General features: G+C 36.3%; 1 protein-coding gene across 1 annotated transcript; it reads right to left on the bottom strand.

Moving 5' to 3' along the window:
- Positions 1–13,468: 13,468 nt before the first annotated feature.
- Positions 13,469–14,173, bottom strand: LOC146000543 (uncharacterized). Its single transcript, XM_083138290.1, has one exon. The coding sequence runs from the start codon at positions 14,171–14,173 to the stop codon at positions 13,469–13,471; it is 705 nt and encodes a 234-aa protein (XP_082994416.1).
- Positions 14,174–25,283: the final 11,110 nt, after the last annotated feature.

The following is a 25,283-nucleotide window of genomic DNA, read 5'->3' as shown; positions in this document are numbered from 1 at the left end:
AATAAATTGTTTGAAAAGGTGGAAATGAGTTTGTATCGAATGATTTAAAGTAAAATAAAAATTAAGAAGTTGAGTTGCGTTCTTTAATTCTTGCAACGTAAGTAAAATAACATTATGGAAACCTGAGAACTTGCAATTAAATTTTAAAATTTGCTTAATAGTCTGCTCTCCTTCGCATACTAATATATTCGGTGTAATGTATAGTCGCACGGTGAATTACTGCACAGCACATTAGAGCAAATTTCGATTTATTATTACAAAGGGAATTAAATTTTTATTAAAAGCAAAAAATGTAAATCCAGGGAAAACGATAGGTGATACAGCATTGCAACTTTCAGATTTGGATTCAGCGGGGTCGAATTATAAATAATCACCTATTTTCGTTCAAAGGAGCAAAAAAAAGTTTGAAGTTCATCAGTGTAATTTTTGATAAATGTTATAGTGGAACCACAAGGAAAGAAACCTGCGCAGAACCTCACCGCGCTGACGGGTGGGGAAAAGGACAGGGGGAAGGAGCCTTCAACACGGCTCACGTCAGTGTTACCAGACCTATTGATTTCTCGGGAGAATTCCTTAATAAACTATTGCTATGGAACCTCCAACGGCCTGCTCAAAAACACGTTTCCTGTTCATCTTACTTGAACATGGAGGGGAGAAATAGAGTGGAACTCCACTCAGCCATGAAAAGTGCTGTTTGAACTGTGAAATGCCAAATGATACTCAATTGTGCTAGGACATTATTATTATTTTATTACTATTATTACATTACTATTTTTAGATGGTTGTATTTTATCTCACCCGAAAATCTATTTCTATTTTAGTTATTTTACGTCGCTTTTGTGACTCTACGGGTAAGTAGGACAATATGGATGAATGAAAAAGTGATGAAATGGATGAAGTGACACAAACACAGTGAAACGTCCTTGCCTTACTAGGTAGGAACACTGACTTCGTAGCGTGGGCAAATTATTTTATACATGTATGTATGTATATGTATGTATGTATATATATATGTATATATATATATGTATATATATATATATATATATGTGTGTGTGTGTGTGTGTGTGTGTGTGTGTGTGTGTGTGTGTGTGTGTGTGTATTTCTAGCAGATGGGGAAGATAGGTGGCACCCTAGCATAAGCTTTGCTATCTTGAATTAAGGAGGAAGACATGCTGTCTAATTCACCAAATATATTTCACATACGTAATGCATTTTCTCATTATGGTGCAGGACGCGTGCCCACCCCTAACGATAGCTGTACACCGAACACAAGCAGAAGGCAAATTAATTTGTTACTGTTAGCATTCGACTTGAAAGATTGTGGAAAATGAATGTTGACATAAAAGTACCTATTAATTCAGACGTATGAGTTGATTTGAGTCACAGTAATTTACATCCATTATTATAATAGAGATGTAGGAACTCAAGTGGCGTTTTCTGAGAGGGCAACATTATTACGGAGTAATATGCCTCGTTTACCCGCCTGATAAAAATACATTAATACATTGTTTCCCCTCGCTGGAAAAAAAATCTGGGGACGTCCCCTTGCTCCCCAATGCGCACGCCTATGCCGCCCCGAGAACGTTGTTCATCCGCTACTATTAGATCATCGGACTTTGTACTTTTTTTTTGTTGTTGTTGTTTTTTTAAAATACATTTTATTGTCAATGCAACTAAATATTGACAATAACAACAATGTGCACATTTTGCAGTGTGTTAAGTGAGGTACAAAACAATTTCATCCATGTAGTATTCAATTTTAAAAATATTTTAAACACCTGTAAAAAAACATAGCCAGATGTTTTAAACGTGACCCACGGGTATTCATCACGATATGTTTCTTTGTTAATTCAATATACATTTTCAGCCACTGAACAGATTTCTATACACAGTGAACAGAATGACACGTATTGAATGAAGAGGCATACTTACGAAACACACAAATAAATAACCACAAACTATCAAACATCAAGTATCAAAATATGTTTTAAACAAGTCTGAAAAAATTGTTTAAAACACTGTTTTAAATTTTTTAAACATTTGTTAAAAAAAACAATGCCATGTATTTTAAACATTTAAAACAAGTTATTTAAAACACTTTTGTTTTAAACATGCCAACCCTGGTTATACTAGTAAAATACATTTGGTTTTGGTAAGACTTTCAGGTATCGTATGTGAGTCTCGAAACATAGTGTTTCCCGTGCCGGTAAGTCTCACTCTAATTTCGATTTTTTTAGAAAGTTATTTCTTTTACTAAGCTAACTCTCTAGCCTCCTTAAAGCCGAAGGTTCATGGCTACAGCAACACAGGCCATCCATCTGTCCCTATCCCAAGGACGGCGACAGGGGTGCGCACAGGTGGGCTAGCGCACACCCAAAAAATCTTGCGCCCACCCAATCAAATTCACTAAGTACACTTGGGGATATGTGAATGTTCCAATAAATAAGTGTAGTCGGGTGTTTATTATATGTATATTTTACTCATGAATATTATCTGTACTAGAAATGTTCGCATATCATCATCCCATAAAAAGCTGTTTTAACTTTGACATTAAAAAGCAAAAAGAATTACTAGAGAACTTGAAACAAAATACTGTCATCAATTGAATACTTCTATGATTAGAAGCGGCTAGTAGGCTTAGGACGTGTAAAATTGTGCAGGGTGTGGTCAAGATGAGATCAGGATTTAGGGTGACCTTGAGGGCTGCAGCTCTGGGCCTTCACTGGGGAAAACTGCTTGGGAGAAGCACTGCATAAAGAAAATAAGGAGATACTTCGGATGTGATGAAAAAATGTAGAAATACGTATAACTAACCACCTCATGTAGCTTAGCGAAAAGTTATAACTGAAACTGTGGAGGGGATTGGGGAGGGGTCTTGATGTTGTAAGCTTCGGGCCTTCACATATATAAATGCCTGCGCATGATTAAAATAGTATCTAAATAAACAAATAAAAACACCATCTTAACGTTTTAACTATGCATCAGAATTCAAACTCAGTATTAGCACAATAGGTAGCTATGGTGCTATATTGAAAAGGAAATTTCAATTACATACAGTAAGTCACATAATTATTCGGACACACAGTAAATTTCTAATGTTTAAGAGCGGGATGTGAATGAAATCTGTGTACAGCGTTGAAGTTGATTTTCGTTTAAAAAATGTCATGTTTAGCACAAAATTGGACGATAAAAAGTTAAAAAACGAACATCAGCAACAATATAACGAAGGATGAATCCCTACCGTTGCAAAAATAGTGCCACAAAATTATTCGGACACATAGTAAATGTTAACGTAAGTTTGCGATACAGTGACAATTTCGATTTACGGATTGATTGATGTATGTATACTCTGTTCATATATTTTAACTCTGGTTTCCTGTATGTTTCTATAGCAATTACGATCGCGTTTTGTTTAACAAAGTTGTGATATAAATAAGAACATTTTCTATGTAGAAATGGGGCGAAGAGGAAAGGAAAGTTCATTTGAACAACGTCAGTTAGTGATATGGCACCACGCTAAGGGTAAAATTTACCGTGCAATTGCCTCAATGTTGAAAATGAAAAAAGTACAGTTGCAGATATTATTAAGCGATTTAAAGATGAAGACAGGACCGAGTCCTACGGTCATACAGGGAGACCAAGAATTTTTTCCCCCAGAGAAGAGACAGTAATCGTGAGGAAAATTTAAGAAATCCAAAGATGAGTGCTCCAATGGTGTGTGGTGAGATAGCTGAGGAGTGTGGAAAGCATAGTCATCTGAAACTATATGAAGAGTGCTCAGAAGGGCAAACTATCATGGCCGTGTAGCCAGGAGAAAGTCATTTGTAAGTAAGCCAAACAGGACAAAAAGACTGGTGTTCGCAAAGGAACACTTAGGAAAGGATCAGACATGGTGGAATCGGGTAATTTTCACTGACGAGAGTAAATTCAATATTTGTGAGTCAGATGGGAGGGTAACAGTGTGGCGTAAAGCAAATGAGGAGCTCCGAGGGAAAAATTTGCAAGCAACAGTGACGCACGGGGGGTGGTCACGTAATGGTTTGGGGCTGCATGTCGGCCCAAGGCGTTGGTAAATTGGCTTTCATCGAACAGACAATAGACAGGTACCGCTACCTTGACATTCTGAAGTCAAATCTAAAGACTAGTGCTGAAATGATGGGCATTCTTTGTAACTTTATGTTTTATCAAGATAATGATCCGAAGCACACTTCCCGCGTAGTACAAGAATGGTTATTGTACAACTGTCCAAAAGTGCTCCATCCTCCACCGCAGTCTCCAGACTTGAACGTCATTGAGCACCTCTGGTGTAAGTTGGAAAAAGAAGTGAGGAAAACACCTATAACCTCGAAGGCAGACCTCAAGGAGAGACTTCAACATGAATGGGGCAACATATCGGCAGTGTACACCAGAAAATTGGTAGAAAGTATGCCAAATCGTTTATCCGAGGTGTTAAAAATGAAAGGGATGCCTACCAGATACTGACATTTCTGTTCGTTGCTTTTCAAGCGTGTTTTCCTGTTTCTCCTTCCATGTGTCCGAATAATTTTGTTTAACCCACAAAAAATGTTTGTTTTGTTTAATGAAAATATTTTACTAATATATTATATTAAACATAATTGAAGATAATTAACAGTGTGCTCATATTGTGTTTTGTTTGTTAAATAAATATTAAACATTTATAATCGTATTATATCACGACTACGTCAGTAAATATTCAGAAATCTTATCTGTCCGAATAATTATGTGACTCACCGTATGCTGATGAATACTGTTTATGTTCAAACAATAATAAATATTTTTATAATTATTATATTGATAAAAAACTAGAGATAACAAAAGTTACAAGAGCATCAATTATGCATTTGTTTAAAAGAACATTTATAACATATAAATGTTATTTATATGAAGAAAATATTTCTATATTATCTCCTTATGAGGTAGAGTAAGTCTTTTTCTTAATATTTTGGCACATATGGTTAATTCACATCCAAAATGCAGAAGATATTTCTCTCACTTTTGTCTTATTTCTCAAAACATTCATTTGAGGAAATGCATTATTCATCTACTAGCTTGATAATGCAGATGCAAGTAGATAATAATTTCCTGCTTCCAATTTTTAAACTTGGCACTTTTCACAAGTTCCAAATCATTTTTAAAGGCGATATGCCATTATAAAAGGATTTTCAAGCTTCTGTTATGAACAAAATGTCTCTATATAGTTTAAACAAACTATTAAAGATTAACTTGCAAAGTATAATCTTTAAAAATATCAAGATTTATACAAATATCAATCCTTCACCAATAGACACATTTTTACTTATCCTTCACCCATCATGAAATTCCTCAAAAGTCCCAGACGACTAGTATTAGAGCAACTAGTTCAAGCCAGATTTTTTAGTATGTGTTATCTTCAATTGTTTTTGTTTTATATTTTTGTCCATAAGTGCTTAACAGCTTGAATGTTTGTGTAGTAAATGTACATATTTGCTCTGTTACAGCTATTTTACTATGTATATCACAATATACTTATCTAATGATTACAATTACCATTTTTTGAATGTTGATACAAAATACCAAGTATGACATCATATTATACATTGAACAATTTTAAAGAGTTGACCTTTGTATATAAAACTTGATGCTAATGCAAATGTACACAATTTCAATAAATTTAATTATAAATTTGAATGTATCATATCTTTCTTGTCTGAAAGAACAGGTATGATTGAAGATATTTGTTTTTCATATTGCCAGTCAAAAATAACTGTTATGATTAAATTATTATAAATATTGCACAAATGTGGAACTTTGAACTTAGCCTAACCATTTTCAAATGTTGTTATGACAATGTAATATTTTTATTGTCATACTGGCGCTCAACAAGGGACGAACCCACAACAACAGATCTGAGCACTACTGAGACTTTTAACATATAATAATTAATATAATGCCTCTATATTTACAAACTGTTTTCATGTTTAGCATTATAATCAACTGAGTATAACTGAATATTTGTTTTCCAACAATACAACAAGAACTTGTTCATCATGAACCAATACAGTGCAACTACACATAATGAGTTTTTAGTACATAATAATGTTGGAAAACAAATAAAAAAATCAAGTTCTACATACCAACAATTATTATCTAGTGAAGTTCCATATGAACCATTTTTACATAAAACAATGTAGCTACATAACATTTTTATTTATTATCAACCAATGAAGCACCATTCAGAACTTCATTCTTAATCTGAGAGCATAATTTCTATATTAATCTTTATTTAGCCAAAAATATATTAATTATAATTTTCTACATGTAGAGTAAGTTACCTATGATCCAACTAAGTTTCTCATTTGGAATTCATCCAATTATCTAGTAACATCAGCTAACAAGACAAGAATCTAAGTCCTTGCATCAAAAGCAAACATCCTCAGATTTACGGAGTGCCGAAAATAAGATTTCTTACATTACAAATCAATTCATGCAAGAAATGTATAAATTATGATGTGCGCACAAAAATTATAAATCATAAATAACTGTTGTTCCTGAACTCACAGCGTCATGGCACAAATTTCCTATTCTGCCCTTTGTGAACACATTTTGGAGCCATAATGCATTCTAGCATTTTAAAGGAACCTACTACTTGACTTAAGCTTGGATCAAGCTTTGCTTCTTGTCAAGTTTATTTCTATTTGAGCCTACAATTCAACTCTTGGAATCTTAGAGCTCTAGTAAATGTTTTTAAGCCACAGCTAAATCTTAGCATTAAAATCTATTATGCACATGCTATCACATTACCTTATACATTTTTTGCACTCCAAAATACACATAACAAAGAATATTTGTTATATTGAATTTTTTCACCGTTAATCACAACTAAGGATCAAGATATATGAATGAGGACCAATGTTGGATTACAAAGATCAACTTAAGGCAAACTTTACAGATGCATACTTCATACCTGAACTAAAGTTTCAGACTCAAGGAAAGAAGCACGAAAAGTGAAAAAATTTTGACATTGACATCTGACAAACGAAAAATTATGCATAAAGTACTGTGACTCACAGTACCTCCCTTAAGCAACAGTCTAAGAGAAGAACTTAACCAACCAACCCTCATGGGTATGGTTGTGAAATGAAGCAGTATTTTTTGTTCTTCAAACCAACAAAATAAACAACATGTTATCAGTTAAGAAATCATTATCATGTTTTGCAATGATGAAGAAAATATTACATTATACATTTATGAAGTATGAACATATATATTGGATATATAATCTCAAATGTATAACACTCTCAAACATATACATGTGTATATTTAAAAGAATTTACAACCATGAATCAATTTTTGATTATCAGAATTGCTTTGAGTTTGCAATTGAGAAAATACTATCTGAAATTGTCAAATAATTAATCAATCTGTGTCTACTCTTAATATAGATCACACTTATAGAGAATGACATCACACTGACCATACCTTGTGAAAGCTCATATAATATCTTCAAGTGCAAAGATATTATATGATCATGTCAAAGTCCTTTGATATGTTGTAATAGGAAGTCACAAATTAACGTTGTTCCTCATTTAAATAAAACAACTAAAATATACCCCTTACCAACAAAATTTCATCATAGTCTGTATAAATATTTTATCGATCCTAGCAAGTGCATTGATAAAATAACAAATCTCTGAGGCTTAATTGACTAAAACCTTTTTAACGTAGTCATGTGTGATTTCAGAAGTCATCAAAAATATATCTAACATAGCTATAATCCAAAACATGGTAAGAATGGTTATCTCAAAAGATACTTGATACTTATGATCATTATCAATATAAGACACGTGGCTCAGAGTAATCACTTATGTAATTAAGTACATTTATATTATAACATAAATGGAACATTACATTCCCTGAAAAAACTAGTATAACTGGTCTTAATATGTATCTTTCCTTCATAAATTTATACCCCTAAGATGTGGAAATAGTCAACCTTCAATCATCATATATAGCAGCATCATCGTGTGGCTTAGCTTGATAAGTGTATTTGAAATCATAAATACCTAACCTATCAGCACTACACGATTACTATTGGAAGAATCCAAACTTGATAAAGCACCAAAGATACATGTGCATCATAAAAAGAAATATATATATATATATATATATATATATATATATATATATATTCATGTAATAAATATTTCTACATTAAGTGTCACAATAGGACTCACTATTGCCTTTACGTGAACACTTCACAATGCTTTCATGCAACTGTGGCATGGAAATATGAGTGACGAGCTACATGTCAACTTCATAAAATATACGAGGAAACAATTCATCTTGAGGAATTATTGATTTAACAATTACCTAATAGCAAATAAAATAATTCTCGTATATAAACATTTTAAATGCACTTACATTCTTGGTACACTACCACTGTTTAACTAACATCTTGGGTAACATCTTTCACCAGCTATTCAAGTTTGTTACATAGATGAACTTTTAAAGTGTTTTAAAATTTGCTTTTGTTGTGCATAATAATGCCAAGTTTCCCACAAACGTGCGGAGTTATATTTAAGTATAAGAAACTTAAATATAGTGATCATGCAACTGAACTGTGCATAAAATAAATCACAAACTTGTACTTCAAAATATTATATTGTATTTTTGTCCATCAAGATGAACAGTAGTACTGTGGCCAAATATACCTCCCTAGACCAACAGTCTAGAAGATAATCCCAACCAACCACCCTTATAAGTTGATGTGTTAAGCAGTTACCACATCTATGTGAAATATAGCAGCTAAAGAAACATCAACTTGTTCTTGTCTACTTTGGACAAGAAATTTCTGCACCAGATCAGCATGTGAGCTGCAAATGTTGCAACCAGAATTTCCTCTTACCAAGTGAACACCTCCATAACCTTACATGTTCAATGGCCACATTTTCAATAGAATCACCATTCATGCAAAACAAAATTGAAATACGAGAACCACCAAATTTTTTTATACATAAGTAAGGACCCTCAAACAGAAAACAATATTTTCTTATAGGATTATCATCCATGTCTGTCTGTCTACATTTGACAAAAACAAGATCACCAGGTGAGATTGATATTTTATTCACTTGCTTTTTGTTCAATTTATCTAACCTTTTTGTTCTACCAGTGTGGCTCTTAATTTGAGACATGATTAGTTTTTTTGTTCCAAGGTATGATGTCACCTTGAGAACAAAATGCATCACCCAAATTAAAACTTGGCTCTTTGTTTAGTGTCAACTCTATAGGAGCAAATCCTGTATGTGAAGAAATAGCATTATTTAGCCAATGCAAAGCCAAGCTAACATGCTGTGTCCATCGTGAGTAGTTGTCTATGCACAACACCCTCATGACACGATTAAGTTCAGCATGATAACGCTCCACCATTGGATGAAGGGTGATATGGGGGAGTAAACACAAGTTTAATACCATACTCCTTCATCTTTGTATTAAATATGTGTGAACGAAATTGCGGTCCATTATCAGAAATTATTTTTTCCGGTATGCCGAGATGCACAAAATAAATTTCACATAATTTTTCAATACAGTAACAGCATTGCTGTTAGGTATAGGATAAGCAATCAAGTATATGGAAGCTGCATATAGTGACAAGGAAACGTTCACGTTTAGGACCCATGGTAAAAGGACCTTCAAAATCAATAAATAAAATCTTACCAGGTTCATCAGTTAAGTGTATTTTGGCTAAATGTTTAGAGGGGTGCCTGTTTGGTTTTGTACGAACACAAACATCACAATCTGTGACATATTGTTGTAGGTCTTTTTTCATGCCCTTCCATTGAAAGTGACAAAATATTTGAGAAAGAGTACGACTTGTACCAAAATGGCCTGCTAAGTCATGAAATTTTGTGCAAGACCAAACCAACTAGAGAAACAGGAATACAAATCCTAAGTTTTTGTGTGTTATGAAAATCCTTGACACACAATATATTATCCCTAAGTACATACTGCTTACTCCAAGTCCTACCTCTTGGATTAACAGTATCAATTGAGGGATGTACTAAATATTATCTTATTTTCATTAATTCTGCATCATTCTCTTGTGCTTTAATTAAACTCTTAATGTCTGTAATTGATTTTAAAACATCTTTAAACTCCAATGAGTTAATTTGATACATCAGATCATCCTGCAAAGGAAAAGTTCTGCTAAGAAGATCTGCGAAAATATTCTCGGATCCCTTGCAGTACTGTATATCAAAGGAATACTGCTGTAATTGCACAAACCATCGGGTTAAGCGTGCATTCCAAGTATGTGCAGTTTCTAGCCAGGTAATTGCTTTGTGGTCTGTCACCACAACAAAATGTCTACCTTTAAGTAGTGAACTAAATTTATCTATTGTATATAATATGGCTAAAACTTCCATTTCTGTGGATGTGTATGACTTCTCATAGTAATCAGAAAAATTTATCAATATGTACTTATAGACATGAGCATCCAATTAATGTTGGAATATTGGAATTTCATAATCAGTACCTTTCTCCCTGATTGAGGTATGAAGTAGCCGTGAATGTAAATTCACACCAGATTATATTATTTCCTTTCCTGGTATCTTCTTCAGAAATACGTTGTGTCCTAACTTTTTTCTTGATAACACTCCCGGGAGTAGATTCCATGATTCATTCAATGACAACAATTGCATTGTTAGCCAGTTGTTAGGTTAGGCAGTAAGGTTAAGTGACTTTTTAAAAATAATGTGGTAAAACTTTGCTTCATATGTTAGGAAGTTTAGTGCAATATCTATAAAAAAATTTGTATTTGCATTGCCACACATTGTATGTAAGAAGGATGAATTAGTTACACTTAGAATAATGTTAAAATTGAGTAAAAATAAATCAATTGAATGTTGACAAGCCCATAACATTTTCCCCAATAGTTGGAGGAGCTATCGTAGAATGGACCCTTATACATTTGACACTACTCTTGTACTTTATTCAACAAATACAGTTAGTGATCTAATGCATATTCATTTTCAGTAACTTTTCTTTGTGATGACAAGCTTTGACCTTAGCTCGCAAACAACTCTTGAACCATGGAATTTTTATTTTTTGAGTGACATAAAATGCATAATGCTTTGTCTTTCATAGTTATATGTTTCTAAAACAATTTCTCATCTTTTATTTTTCTCGTACAGCTGAGATATGGTTGGAGAAAATATGGCGACAGGACTTGAGGCACAAAAGATACAAAATTTCATTTTATACTTTTACTTGCCTATTAAGCTCTTTCAATTTAAGTCTGTAGGACCTCGAAGAGATTAACATACCTTATGCAAAATATATTAATTACTAGTGATTCAATAAATATATGTATACCTGAATAAAATATGTTTGTTTATTTTTCCTTACATTTGTTACTAGCAATAGAATATAATGTTTTACTTTTCTACAAAATCATTAATAAATCGTAAAGTATAGTGCATTTACTCTGAAATTGTTATTTTCTTCGGGAATGTTTCTGAGAATTCCACGAGAAATAGAACATGTCATGTCACCAAGTGAGTAGTAAATGGTTTATTTGATGGACTTTCATTAACAGTATTACGGTAGCATTGAATACAGTGGAAATTAATTGATCTAGGATTTTTAAGACTTATTTCAGTCTTTTATTCTACATTCCATGTATATTTAATGTTAACAATATAATTTACATCCGGACTCGTAAGATGTTTGAAATGAATGGATGAATGGGGAACGAGATAAAATTTTAGGGTGCATGGGAATGTATGGCAATTTTGTACCCTTCAAAGTATACGAGGAATAATCCTCTTTATCTCAAACCTTTGCCTTAAAGTTAAAGAAGGGATGAGAAGAGTCCCTTGAGAAAGTTTACAAATGCATGCTTTTTCTCAACCTATAGGGTGCGACCCACTCCTGGATCCTGAGGGGACATTTTGTGGATCGGGAAGTTGGGCTCGAAACTTTGTTAACTGTATCTTAAAAACCTATTACATTAAATTATTGTTTTAACAATTTAAATTCAGTCCGTGTTGTTGTAAAAGAGCAAATATATGAATACAAACTGGGTGCACACCCCTACAAAGTAATTCCGCTGGTGCCTATCTTATGAATCCCATGAAGTGTAATATCCCTCAAGGTGGGTCCCCGACTGAAAAAGGTTGAGATCTACTGCTCTACAGCCCTGGAAGGGCCTTGGCCTATCTCCTGACTGCCAGTTTGCCTCCCACAACCCTATCCAGAGGTGTGGAGATCTTCAACAAGTAATGAGGTGACGTGGGGTCAGCACATCGAATCTTCAGCTGTTATAGGAGATTTCCCACCAATTAAAAAAATAAAAGATAACAAAATTAGAACTAATCTAACTTACGCTACTCACTTGTAGGTCTCCAATTTTCTCAGGATGGTGAGTTGCCACCAGTCCTATACACAGGCTGAAAACACAGAGACTGAACCCAGGTGGACTCAAGCCCATAAGAAAAAAACTATGTGATGAAAGTCCTCTTAATATATTACATCACATTTTAAGTTTGGAAAACAAGTGCTGGCTATATGTAGGGGAAGGGTCCCAAGCCCCGGATACTAATGAAAAAAACAGCTGGTCTGGAAAACCATTACATTTTAATAGATGATAAACGACATAGTGAAGGACAATAGTGTACCACACAGTTATACTACTTTGTGCACCCAGAAACTATGAACAGAGAGGTACAGCACACATGAAATTGGATGTTAGGTAATGTCTCGAATACGAAACTGGGGAGGTAGCCCCGGACAGTTTGTTTGTTTGTTTGTTTGTTGCTATCCTCATGTCTGAATACATACGTCACAATAGTAGTAGAGGTTGCTGGGATCAATTTCTGCACATGCCTCATGAGCCCAGCCCTTGCAGGTGGCACACTGAATCCAATCTTCTTCGAATTCCTCTCCACAGATTAAAGACGTGGTCCTACAGCCTGAAGTTGCTTGTTCCATACTTGTGCGCTCCTCGTAATCTAAACGTCGTCCCTTATAATTTAGCGCAGTATTTTGTTTCCTGCGCGTGTTTTGTTTGTCCAAAAGTTGACTTTTATATGGAATGGAAGTAAGCACTTCACTTCTCTGGGATTTACGTTTTCTCGAAACAAGTCTTCGCATCGATGCATCTGGAAGTGGTGAAAGTTTCTGAAGAATAGACGAAACATTCTTAGTTGATTCGCCTTGCCTCACATCCCGTCCTCCTGCAGGCTGAACACCAGAGGTGGAAACGGTGGTCAAAACGGTCATCAGTAGTGTTAATTTCAGCGGTTTCTCCAATGTTTGTCATCTGACTTGGCAAGAAATCTAGGTCGGAAAAAATGTTGGGATTGAATGGGTAAATGCCAGTGCAGAGATATCCATTCTTCGCAATATCAAGGCGAGCAACCTTGGTGAATGCAGCTGACACAATCCCTGCCATATCACTTTCAATAATTCACTGGCCTGCATTTTTTCTCATCCAGAGAGCCATTTCTTGAGACACCGCATCTTTGAATGGTTTCATCAGTGTACGGTCCAGCGGCTGAAGCTTATGAGACGTGTGTGGAGGGATGCTGAGCATATGTATGTGATGTTCTGTGGCGAACAAGAGGACTTCCAGTTCCTTGTGACTACCATGGCCAACTACAATAAGTAGGACAGGATCATCCTTTGTTGGCCGCACGTGCTTTGTGAAATGCTTAAGCCAAAGTAAGAATGTACCACCATTCATCCATCCATTCTCTTGAGCAAAACCAACACTTTCCTCAGGGGCTCCGAACATTAATCTGGGATTCATTTTCTTGCGGGGGAATACGAACGCAGGAGGGATGAAGTGTCTCGTAGGGTTCATGGCAAACACGATGGTAATATTCTTACCCCTTTCTGCTGTAGTCAGCTTTCCCACTTGCCGTTTCCCTGTGCTTGACAAAACCTTTTGATTAGTGTGCACACAGGAGACCCCAGTTTCATCCGCATTGTAGATGCGAGATGCAGGACAATTGTGTTGTGTCATTAGGCCTTCCAACTTCTGATAAAATAGATCAACCTGTGGTTTATTAAAGCCCACACAACGCATCAGACTCGTGGATTGTGGGACTCTTAATGCAAGTTGTGGGTGTCGTTTCATGAAATTCCTGTAGAAATGCTTTCCTGCAGTCATCTGATCTTTGTTAAATCTGTGCTCAATTTTGAGTTCCACCGCTAGGTCATATGCAAGCCTAAGAAATTATTTTCTTGTTAAAGGCATCAAACGATTCTCCAGCTCTACCACATATCGAACAAGTTGATCTTCAATCCCCTCGAATGTCTGTTGAAAACGTCCCAACTTGGGTTGAAGACTTCTGATCCACTTCGTACCAATGTAACCCTATCATGCAGTGAACTTCTGGGAATACCGAACCTAACAGCTGCTTCTCTGATTCCTAATTTTCCACTCATTATCTCATCAAGCGCTTTCTTCATAGCCTCCTCGCCCCAGGCACCTCTGTTTGTAGTTCGTGGCATCGTACCTGCAAATAATTTAAAACTATTTTACGATTTCTTCGTATGCTCATTTGGTTTTATATAAACAATAACAATTAGGCCTATATAGGACACTATAATGCCATTCTAAGAACATTCAGTGCTGTCCGGGGCTAGGTGCCAAACGTGTGTCCGGGGCTAGGGGCGACGTATGTACCCACAAACAATGCTACTAACTGTTTCCATAGGAATAAATTTCACCTTGGCAGCATACATCAACACACAACACATCCCTACCTTACTATTTACCATAATGATAACGTAAATTACTTACCAGTAAGTTCACTACGAACAATGACAATTCGTTTCCCGCCACAACAAATTTTCCACTTTCGGCAAAAAAGCACACTCCTACTTATTGCAACGCTCCACTCGGAGTGAAAGCCACATGCTTCTTACTATGAAGTGTACGCTGTTAGTCGCTACTACTGATAACAGACAGTTTCTGCCATCTGTCGCGAATAGGCAGAACTATGTGGTGTCCGCGGCTGAGTGCCGTCCGGGGCTAGGGATCCTTCCCCTATATACCTTTTATTCCAGTATATTTCATACCTACAAGCCCCCCAGCCGATTTGTAATGGTTTCGTTATATGAATAGCGCTAATGTTTCATCAGTAGTTTTTAATAATACGTTTTATGTTTTATTCTTATTTCCTGAGACAAAACCTTCGAATCCTGTCTTTTGTTTCCCTGGCATTTTCAGCATCAAATCTCCTCCCTCTCAGGGTACTCCACTGATATCAATTGCAGAGAAAGTGAAAGCATTTGACTTTCGTTTTATGAGGGCATAGACAAATGAACTGAATTTTCTACGTTGGTAAATCAGAAGTGTCTACATCTTGCGATTGAATATGGTACTCAAGGGAGAAAATTACAGCCGATCCCTCTATAATATAGGCATTCAGTGACGGTACCAGAAACAGTTGCTGATATTAAGTGTGCTGTATCCTGCAGATTGCCACCCACTTTAAACTGTGCAGCAATTGATATGAAGAGAAAGAGACAATTTGGGAAATGTTGCAACATGGCTCGAGCGTCCTTCAGAACACTTTGGGTAGCGCAATGATCCGCTCACTCCACCCTTCCATTCCTGCTTTTATTTTCTGCTAATAATTCGGGACATATCTCGTAAGGTCGTATTCATTATTCTATTTAAGTGCATAAAAATGTTCTTCAAGTATAAATACCATTGTTCAGTTAATGCAGGGGTCCTGGGTTCGAATCCCTGTTAGAGCTTTCTTTGTGTCGTCAATTTTTCATAGCATCGTCGCGATTAGCCTAAAAGTGGAAAAATGCGACGCTAAATAACAAACAACTACGAGGGAGGGGGTAAAATGCATTGATCTACGAACAAAGTAATCGCTGTAGGGTTTACACAAGATACAATCGCAATTTGCCCAAAATGTCAGAAAAGCAACGCATAGGGAGAATACAAAATAAAAATACTTATTACCACAGATAATACACGGACCATTTTACATGCACAACAGAATGATTTACGGCTGGAAATTCAGGAAATTGTAATTATTTTCCAATGTTGTGCTTAGAAATCATTCAAACGTAACATGCATTAACTGAACAATGGTATGTATCCTTGTAGAACATTTTTATGCACTTAAATAGAATAATTAATACGACATTACGAGATATTTCCCGAATTATTAGCAGAAAATAAAAGCAGGAATGGAAGGGTGGGGTGAGCGGATCATTGCTGTAATTGCGTTGAGACGCATTCAACTGTCACTGTCAAGAGTAAGACGTGATTGGCGGAGAGGTTGCTATGACAACGCTTTAAGTTTTGAAGGCGCCGTAGGGTGGCTCCACATGCCCTTTTTGGTATACGCACAGATTATAAAGGAGAGATAGGAAGTAAGCGATCTTGTTAATCTGCCGTATTATCGATAAATTGGGCACACATCTTCTATAAAAATTGATTCCATCAAGAAATGCTTTTACCTCACGAACGTTACGTGGCTCAGGACATTGCAATAATGCTTTAATTTTCTTTTCTGACAGTCTAATCCCTGTCCTACTCAGCACATATCCCAGATATTATACTTCATGTACAGTGGGATCCATGAGTATTACCCTGCAAATTGTCCACGACTATTTTAATTAATTTTTCTCTTACATCCTATGTGTTTTTAAGCGATGGATTGATATGTATGCTGATGCAGAAGTTGTCAACAGCTTGTTTTGAGTTTTCTTTTAATTCTTGAAGCTCTCATTGCTTCAAATAAAGTGCACGAACATGGTGATGGACAATTTGCACGGTACTACTCATGGATCCCACTGTACAAACCATACACTTTTGTCCCAATTAATCTTAACGTTGTGTTCTTTTAAACGCTGCAGAACTTCCAGTGTTCGTACACACGTTTCATGCATTCCTTTCCCTGATATGAGCAAATCGTCTTGATATGGTATGACATAATTCAAACCGTGAAGTATATCTTCAATTGTCTCTTGAAATATTTGGGAAGATACAAATCACTCCAAATGGTAGTCTCGTATGTCGAACCAAGCCCCAAGGGGTATTCATAACGAGCAATTGTTTTGCCTGATTGTCTAATGCTATTTGTAAATAACCTTTCTTCCGGTCCAAAGAAACAAATGTATCGCGACCATTCACCTTAGGAAAAATTTCATCAATGCTTGGCAAAGGATATGTTACATATTCCACAAACCTAGTATTAATTGTGTTCTTAAAATCACAACACAAGCGTACATTACCATCTCTCTTTGCAACTACACTATTGGACTCACCCATAGGCGCCGACTCCATGGGGCTTGGGGGTGCTCGAGCCCCCCAATGTTAATGATGTGGGGCAGAGCCCCCCAAATAATTTTGCTTAAGAGGATCTAATGTATTATTTTGCTTCTCTTGTAAAGTTTACTCTGAATTGTGCCACATTAACTTAACTTTAAATACACATTTGAAATGTTCTAGACCATCAAATTTGGGGGCTGAGACCGCTAAACCATCAACTTTGGGGGGGGGGGGGGCTATGAACGGAGACAGCGAAACACATGACTTATTACTATATACTAAGTATATAATTATGAGTATTGTTAACATTTTTACTAAAAAGAGTTTCAAAATAACGAGGTGATATGACAATTATACCAGTATGTTGTTTAGTGAATTCTGAACAATTTGAGGTCGTAAACACGACTTTCAGGCAATATTGATATGTACGATATTTAGTTATCCTCGAAATCTCTCCCTCTAGTCCAAAGAATAAGGGGAAAATAATTCTAAAGTCTTTGAGTTTATTTATCACTGGCTTGCAGTAAAGTACGCAAGGAAAGCTTATGAAAAGTCTGTATTGCGAAAGCGGAAACGGCTATGATCAAGGGCATTATTGCTAAAGCACGGATTGCTATGTGTTTATTTATTATTGCAAAATTAAATTAAAAAAGTAAAATATTGTAGCAACAACAAAAAAGTAAAACTATTTGCATGCGATTTGTGTTAGCATTTATGTAAATAATTAAATAAAACTGTTAAATATTGTAAATATTCGCTATTTTTGTGGGTACCTCAACACTAAGGTTCTTTGCACCCGTCACATGTCCTTTCTTTACAAGTCTGTTGCGGACATTAAAACACACCCATGCCCTCGCCGGAACTAGAACCCGAGACCTCCGGATCAAAGCGAGATGAGCTGACCATCCAACACGCTCGGCTACCGAAGCCGGCATAAAACTGTTATGTTGGCCTTTTTTATGTAAATACATAGCCTACTTTTAAATAAAAATGTTAGTTGTTATCTAAAAAACAAATGAGCAGACACACGTTTTTCATGTTACATTTCAATTGCATGAGGAATATAATAGCTGCTTAAAAACTACTATGCGAAGACATAATTTTTATTTTTAAAAAAGTGAGGGAGTGAGTCATTCATTCGTTTATTTCAGTGATCAGAGCCCCCACAATAATTTTGACAAGTCGGCGCCCCTGGACTCACCCAGTTACTCGATTCCACCTTTTCCAAAATATTTTGGTCAATCAACTTGTCCAATTCTTCCTTTACTTTATTTCTCATACCGAATGCAATGTTGTAAAACTTCTTAAAAATAGGCGTAGCACCTGCTTTCATAGGTATATTTGCTTTATAACCTATTATGGGTTGAGACAAATCTTCATTAAACAATTCATTGTAATTCACTTTGATTAAATCAACAACTCCTTGCACATTTTTAGTTTCGTTCAATTGCTTACATTTATGCAATATATGCTGCATCGTAACATGCACGTTGATATTTTGTAACAAGTCGTTGTTATGCACTCTGCAGAGTCATATTATATCTTTTCTTACTACTACTACTTCAGACAGGCAAGCGCTCACGCACCCATGCACTGATATTTTAACGATGAATTGGACATCCCCCAAGATGAACTCAGAGTTATACCTACGACAAGAAACATACAAATACAGTTAATAAATATTGTGCAAATGTTTCTAATTTCTTTATCTAGCTTAAGAATTGCATGAAATGATTCCTGGTAATAATATGTTTATATTTTGTGTTTTTCAATGTCATCTCGTGTGTTTTATCTAACGATTGATTAAATCAAGTACTGAACATTTTCGGAAAGCAATATTCGAGACGTTAGACTAAAATATTAACATTATCACAAAAATCTATTTTCCATCTTTTCCTGCATTTGACATATATTTTTCTTCTGAAATGTTACGTAAAGGGCAAGTGGGGGTTAACCTCTGGAAACGTCTATGAACAAATTGTATTATAGCAAACATTTTAAAAACTGTCCAAAATATGCACTTAACATCCCCAAACTAAAACCCCCCAAAAGTTTCCAACCCCCCCCCCCCAAGGGAAAATCCTGGATAAACCCCTGGACTCAATACTGTTTGTGTGAGCTCCAGTCTCCATATCAACAAAGCTCACACTGTAATTTACCTTAAGGCACTCTGGGAGGAACCCCTACCCTCCTGAAAACTACGGGAATTATCCACTGGACTTTTGGGCATCCAGTACGAATTAGATTGCTGGGCTTCAGCAGTAAGCGAAATTCTAGTACAATTTCAATACCCGTCTCTTAACAGTCACATAGGAATTTGTTACAGTTCATGCTTATATGTACGAGTGTATGAGTGTTTTTTTTTTATCCTATGCATGAATGTATGTATGTATCACAACTTATATCTAGTGTTGGGCGATATATATATCGTCTAGACGATATATCGTGGTTTTGAAAAATATCGTCCAGGTGATATCAACTAGGCGATGTATTGTCACGATATCTTGGCAATATACATCGAGTCGGATATATCATCACGTTATTTGGCGATATATATCGTGTTGAAGATATATCGTCACGATATTTTAGCGATATATATCGCGTCGGTGACATATATCGTGTCGGATATATCATCACGACATTTGGCGATATATATCGTGTTGGCAATATATCGTCACGATATCTTATTGATACGTATCGTGTCAGCAATATATCGTCACAATATTTGGCGATATATATCGTGGACACGATATATCGCCGATATCACGATAAGAAAAAAATATCGTATGGTCTGTGACGATATTTTCTTGACGATAATCGCGATATCAAATATATGCATTTATAATTTACATATTTAATACACTTTCAATTCACATTTCATATGAATAATCTAATAACACGTACAATTAAAGCTATTAATAAATGTTTTCTTTCCTTCCGGTATTATAAATATTATATAATACATGTTTAAACAACAAGGCATACAATAGAAACCCAACCACTGCCCCTACATCGATTAAGGATTGGATCTTGTTCTTTGACTGGCTTGAAATTTTGCTGTTGGTTTTCGGGGCAAAGAAGAAAGGACGACAGAAAAAAAATAACCGAAAAAGGGAAATTCAAGAAGAAAGGAAACAATAATAAATTTATTTAATGATAAATTTTCCTTATTAAGCAGGCAAGGTTCAGCCTAGGGCTCTTCTGCCACCTAACCCTTATGTTGATACTGCATATAGTGTGCTCGTTGCATTTCCAGTGCTCCATACTTGTCTGGAACTTACTAAGGAGCAGGTTGGGTACCTATGTTTCTGCTCAATTGCGTTCACAAGGGAGACGTGCCAGCGAAGATCACGAAGAGAAAATACAACCGTTGGACTCCACCACTATTCTGCTACCCCTAAGATTCGGCTAAACCTTTGACGACAGCGAAGCAGTCTTCAAAATTTCCTCTCCTTTCAAAAAATGCTATGGTGTTCCTGGACGATAGCCAGAGAGAATCTTTTCATCATTCTCCAGGAAAGCTTCAAGACGTACTTCAAGCGAAACCGGTGTCACGGTTTATGTGATGATATTTCACGGTGTGATATTCGTTCCCCCTTCTAAGTTTTGTTTCAAATTTATTTTTAAAGGGTATCTTATTTCACTGGTTCAATTCGTTCCCCCCGCCTGATAAAGGTTATTTTTTGTCTTCGAGGGGTGATCATATTTCACGATTTGATATTCGTCCTCTCCCTTCTATGTTTCTCAAACGTATTTCCAAGGGGAGTCTTTTTCCACTAGTTAAATTCGTTCCCCCGCCTGGTAAATTTATATATTTGTTTTCGAGGGGGGGACCATTCTCAATTTGTAGTTTAATGTCAATGGTTTTCTTATGGGAACCATAGTTTCTGGGACGGTCCAAATATTCATTCCCTCTTACTGTGACATTTGGTCCGGGGGGGACATATTCGCTGGTTTACTTGGTCCGGCCGGACCATTTTCTGGGGGACCATATGAACAAGAGTAAACGCTGAACATAATATTTTTGTGGTGTCTGAAGTGGGAAAGCATTGTACAACTAAATGTCTGCATGCAGCAGCATGCAAAGGATTTTCTTAAGGGTGTATATGTATAAAAGGTAATTATGTCTTCGTGTGTATTATTCACTCTTATAATATATTTTGCCATATTGTCTGTATTTTGTGTTTTTTTTATTTTTAGGGACGCTAGCCAAAGAGGCTACCCTACTACAAACCATCCATCATCCATTGTGCACGCTGCCGTCTGCATGTGCAATAGACTTGGAAAACGTTTAATTCTCACACCGTTTTAGGTTATATTATACGTGTGTGTGGCATGGTTGAAAAAATAATATTAGAAATGATAGGTATAGAACTGGACTCCTTCCAATTATTTCTGAATACGCCCTTGTGTATGCGTGTTAAGTAAATTCAAGGATATCTATATACTTTTGTTCATATTTTGTCTCACTCTGATATCAGCTTTTATTTATTTTTTGCTATACCTTTGTATCAACATAGTGATGACAAGAACTAAAAACACTGCCTTTCTAAGAATGAAAGCAGTGATAAGCATTGTGCAAATCACTCAATACAAATATATATATAGAGAGAAAGAAAGAAAAAACTCCTTATCACAGGTCAGGTTAGCGTTTTGCGTAGTGACTTCTCGAAGGTCTTTGACATTGCAATTTAAAGAAGCTGGTGACTTATCACGAGAGCAATAAATATGTTTTCTTTATTGTGCTGTTTCAGTTCAAAATTGCTCAATGTATTCTCTGGACTTAGCAATATATAATGCAATATAAAACAAAGATCAATGAAACATCGCGTCGGAAGGCATTCACCATAATAGTTAAGATATCTACCACTATTTCTAGTTGATATTTAGGAACAATTGACACTAATTGCATATTAATTATCAAATTGCTACTTATTACAAACTTTTAGCGAGAATAAAGAGTAGGCATAGATCAAGATCAACCTATAGAGGCAAATAATATGCGCAGGTCTCATAACCAAAAATGTTCCTGTGAATTCAAGCGCTCTTTTAAAATCAGATATCTTAGTTTTTCAATGTGACAACAGTGTACCACATACTCATAATCAGGACCCGGATTTTGATGACATTTCATCTTTTAACTGGTGCAACGTAGACATTGCTAACTAGTACAGAAATCCTGAACACCCTCCTCAGGTTGAAGAAATGTAAATTTTTGGGGTCATTTTTTGGTCATTTTTTACCATTTTTGTTTTTCGGTCATTTTTTAAAGAAATTTGCGTCATTTTTTAAAATTTTGCATCATTTTTAGGTCATTTTTTAAAAAAAATTGTGTCATTGCATGCTGGAACATAAGAAGTTCAACAATTTCTGTTTTGTCTGAATGTTATCTTGCGGTACTTAATTACTCTGTGTTTAACTACCAGCGCAACAAAGCCTGTCTGAAAATCGTGAAATGCAACATTGTCCAGTTTCTTATTCACAGTCCGTACAACACACCAAGGTGAAGAAGCAATTGTTAAATTGTTTGTCTTGGAATGGTGGGCCAAAAGTCACGAATGGGTTATAACTGTGAATAACTTTTTTATTGATCATTAGTTTCCAATGAGATTTCACAAACTTGAAGACCAAGGATGGGAGATTGTTCACACCTATGTGTGGAATAGAAGCTCAGGTAGGTGTTCGCCATTATGGGCCTCAGAGATACGGGCCCTGTGTAGCACATGATTTAATTGTACAATTCGTGATAATTTGTTTGGTGATTAACTATTCTTTTCTCCTTTCTTTTGTTTCAGATTCTGACAGAGGAAGGACGGGAGATTGACCAAGGAAAAATTCAGCACCGTTCAACGAACCAAAATTAGGGAGCTTTACTTTGAAAACCAGAGGTCAATTGTTCTCACACAATGAGCATATGGCCACTATTTCAACGTTAGGACCGGACCATCGGAATCCGTGATCCGTCGCTTGATGCAACGCTTCAGACAACAGGGTTCAGTGAGAGAGTTACCACGACGTGGGAGACCAAGATCGGCCCGTTCAGAGGATAACATCTAACGAGTGCACGACAGTGTTGATGGGGATGCAGGAACTTCAACACGAAGACGTTCTGGCCAGCTGGAGTTGGCAAGGACGTCACTTTTGTAAATTCTGAAAAGCGATTTGCATCTCTATTCTTACAAAATCCAAATGGTGCAACACTTAACACGCACAGATTATCGTCAACGACTCGCATATGCAGTTCGAGTACAGGAGTTGGCCACAGAAAACAATGATTTCATCCACAGGTTGGTGATGAGTGACGAAGCGCATTTTTCACTTAATGCTTTGTTAACAGACAAAATTGTCGGTTTTGGGGCAGTGAAAACCTACACGCCATGCATGAGCGCGAACTGCATCCTGTGAAGTGCACTGCGTGGTGTGGCATGACGTCAGAAACGATCATTGGGCCGTACTTCTTTGAAGATGATGAAGCCAATGCAGTAACGGTGAAGGGTGATCGATATCGAAACATGATTGACACTATTGTGCGTTCGTTCTGCAGTGAAGAACATGCCTGAGAAGTGGTTTCATCAAGATGGGGCCACAGCACACACGGCACGTGCCTCAATTGGGCTTCTGAGGACCATTTTCGGCCATCGCATCATCTCCAGAAACACTGACATCAACTGGCCCTCCAGTTCACCTGACCTCACTCCGCTTTATTATTTTCTTTGGGGCTTTCTGAAGGACAAAGTGTATGTGAACAAACCACAAACATTACAACAGCTCAGGGACAATATTCGTGCAGAAACACGGGCACTCGGACCAGAAGTGTTGACCCCTGTCATGCATCATGTGCTACACAGGGCCCGTATCTGTGAGGCCCATAATGGCGGACACCTACCTGAGATTATATTCCACACATAAGTGTAAACAATCACCCATCCTTGGTCTTCAAGTCTGTGAAATCTCATTGGAAACTAATGATCAATAAAAAAGTTATTCACAGTTATATTCCCTTCGTGACTTTTGGCCCACCCTGTATATACTATTTTCAATAAGCAGATTGAGTTTTGTACGAATTTTTGGGTCATTTTTCAAAGATTTTAGGTCATTTTACAGGATTTTTGTTGTCATTTTAATGGTCATTTTTCAAAGTTTTTTAGATCATCAATATCCGGGCCCTGCTCATAATACAGTGCGTTCGTTTTGGCTCCTGGCCGAGATAGCGCGTGACAGCAGAATTGCGAGGCACGGCGCGGATGCCGGCGTTTTCGACCAGTGCAGTGGTGTCCCGTTTATTTTTACGCACATATCTTTAGCATGCAAAAAATTGTATTTACATCGCATAACGAGTACTAACTTGTGCTATAAGAGTTATTCAAAGTGGTGGCCAACTGAATTCACACATTCCCGGCATCTTTAGATGAAAATTTGAATATTTGTTCTGTTTTCAAGTTGTTTTCTTGCCATTGTTAAACTGGCAGAACGCGTACTGGGTAAAATATACCCAGAAGAAAATTGCTTCTGAAGTCCGAATTTTAATTGTTTCAAAGGATTTAAATAGTAATATCTTCAATAATTTACCTAATTTTTTTTTTTTTCATTATGAGAAAAAATGAGAAAGGAAGTTTTACCCATACGGGTGTCCTTACTGATTAAACACTATACGCAAGTTGTCAGCGCAGTTACGGTGTTGGTATTCTTGACTATTTTGTGAAAGAAAACGCCTTCGGATTGACATGATAAAGTTGTATGTTTCAGCGCCGGGAGAGCGTACAAGCTGTCTGAAGTTTGCGTTGCATGAGAAATTGTTGCTCGCTTATCAGTAGTTCTGTTCGTTTTAGCTTGGATGTGCAATTTTTCTGTTTAATTTGAGTGCGTGTGTGCGTGTTTGTCCAGTCTCATAGATAACATCAGTGTTAGTTTTTTTGTGTCTGTAATCCCAGTGTGTGTGTGTGTTTGATAAGACTGAGAGACCATTGGAATGAAAAAT

Source organism: Lepisma saccharinum, chromosome 16 (assembly GCF_977018435.1).
Source record: "Lepisma saccharinum chromosome 16, izLepSacc3.1, whole genome shotgun sequence".
Lineage (NCBI taxonomy): Eukaryota > Metazoa > Arthropoda > Insecta > Zygentoma > Lepismatidae > Lepisma > Lepisma saccharinum.
Note: the sequence above shows the minus strand (reverse complement) of the source record. Positions and strands in the feature narration are given on the sequence as shown.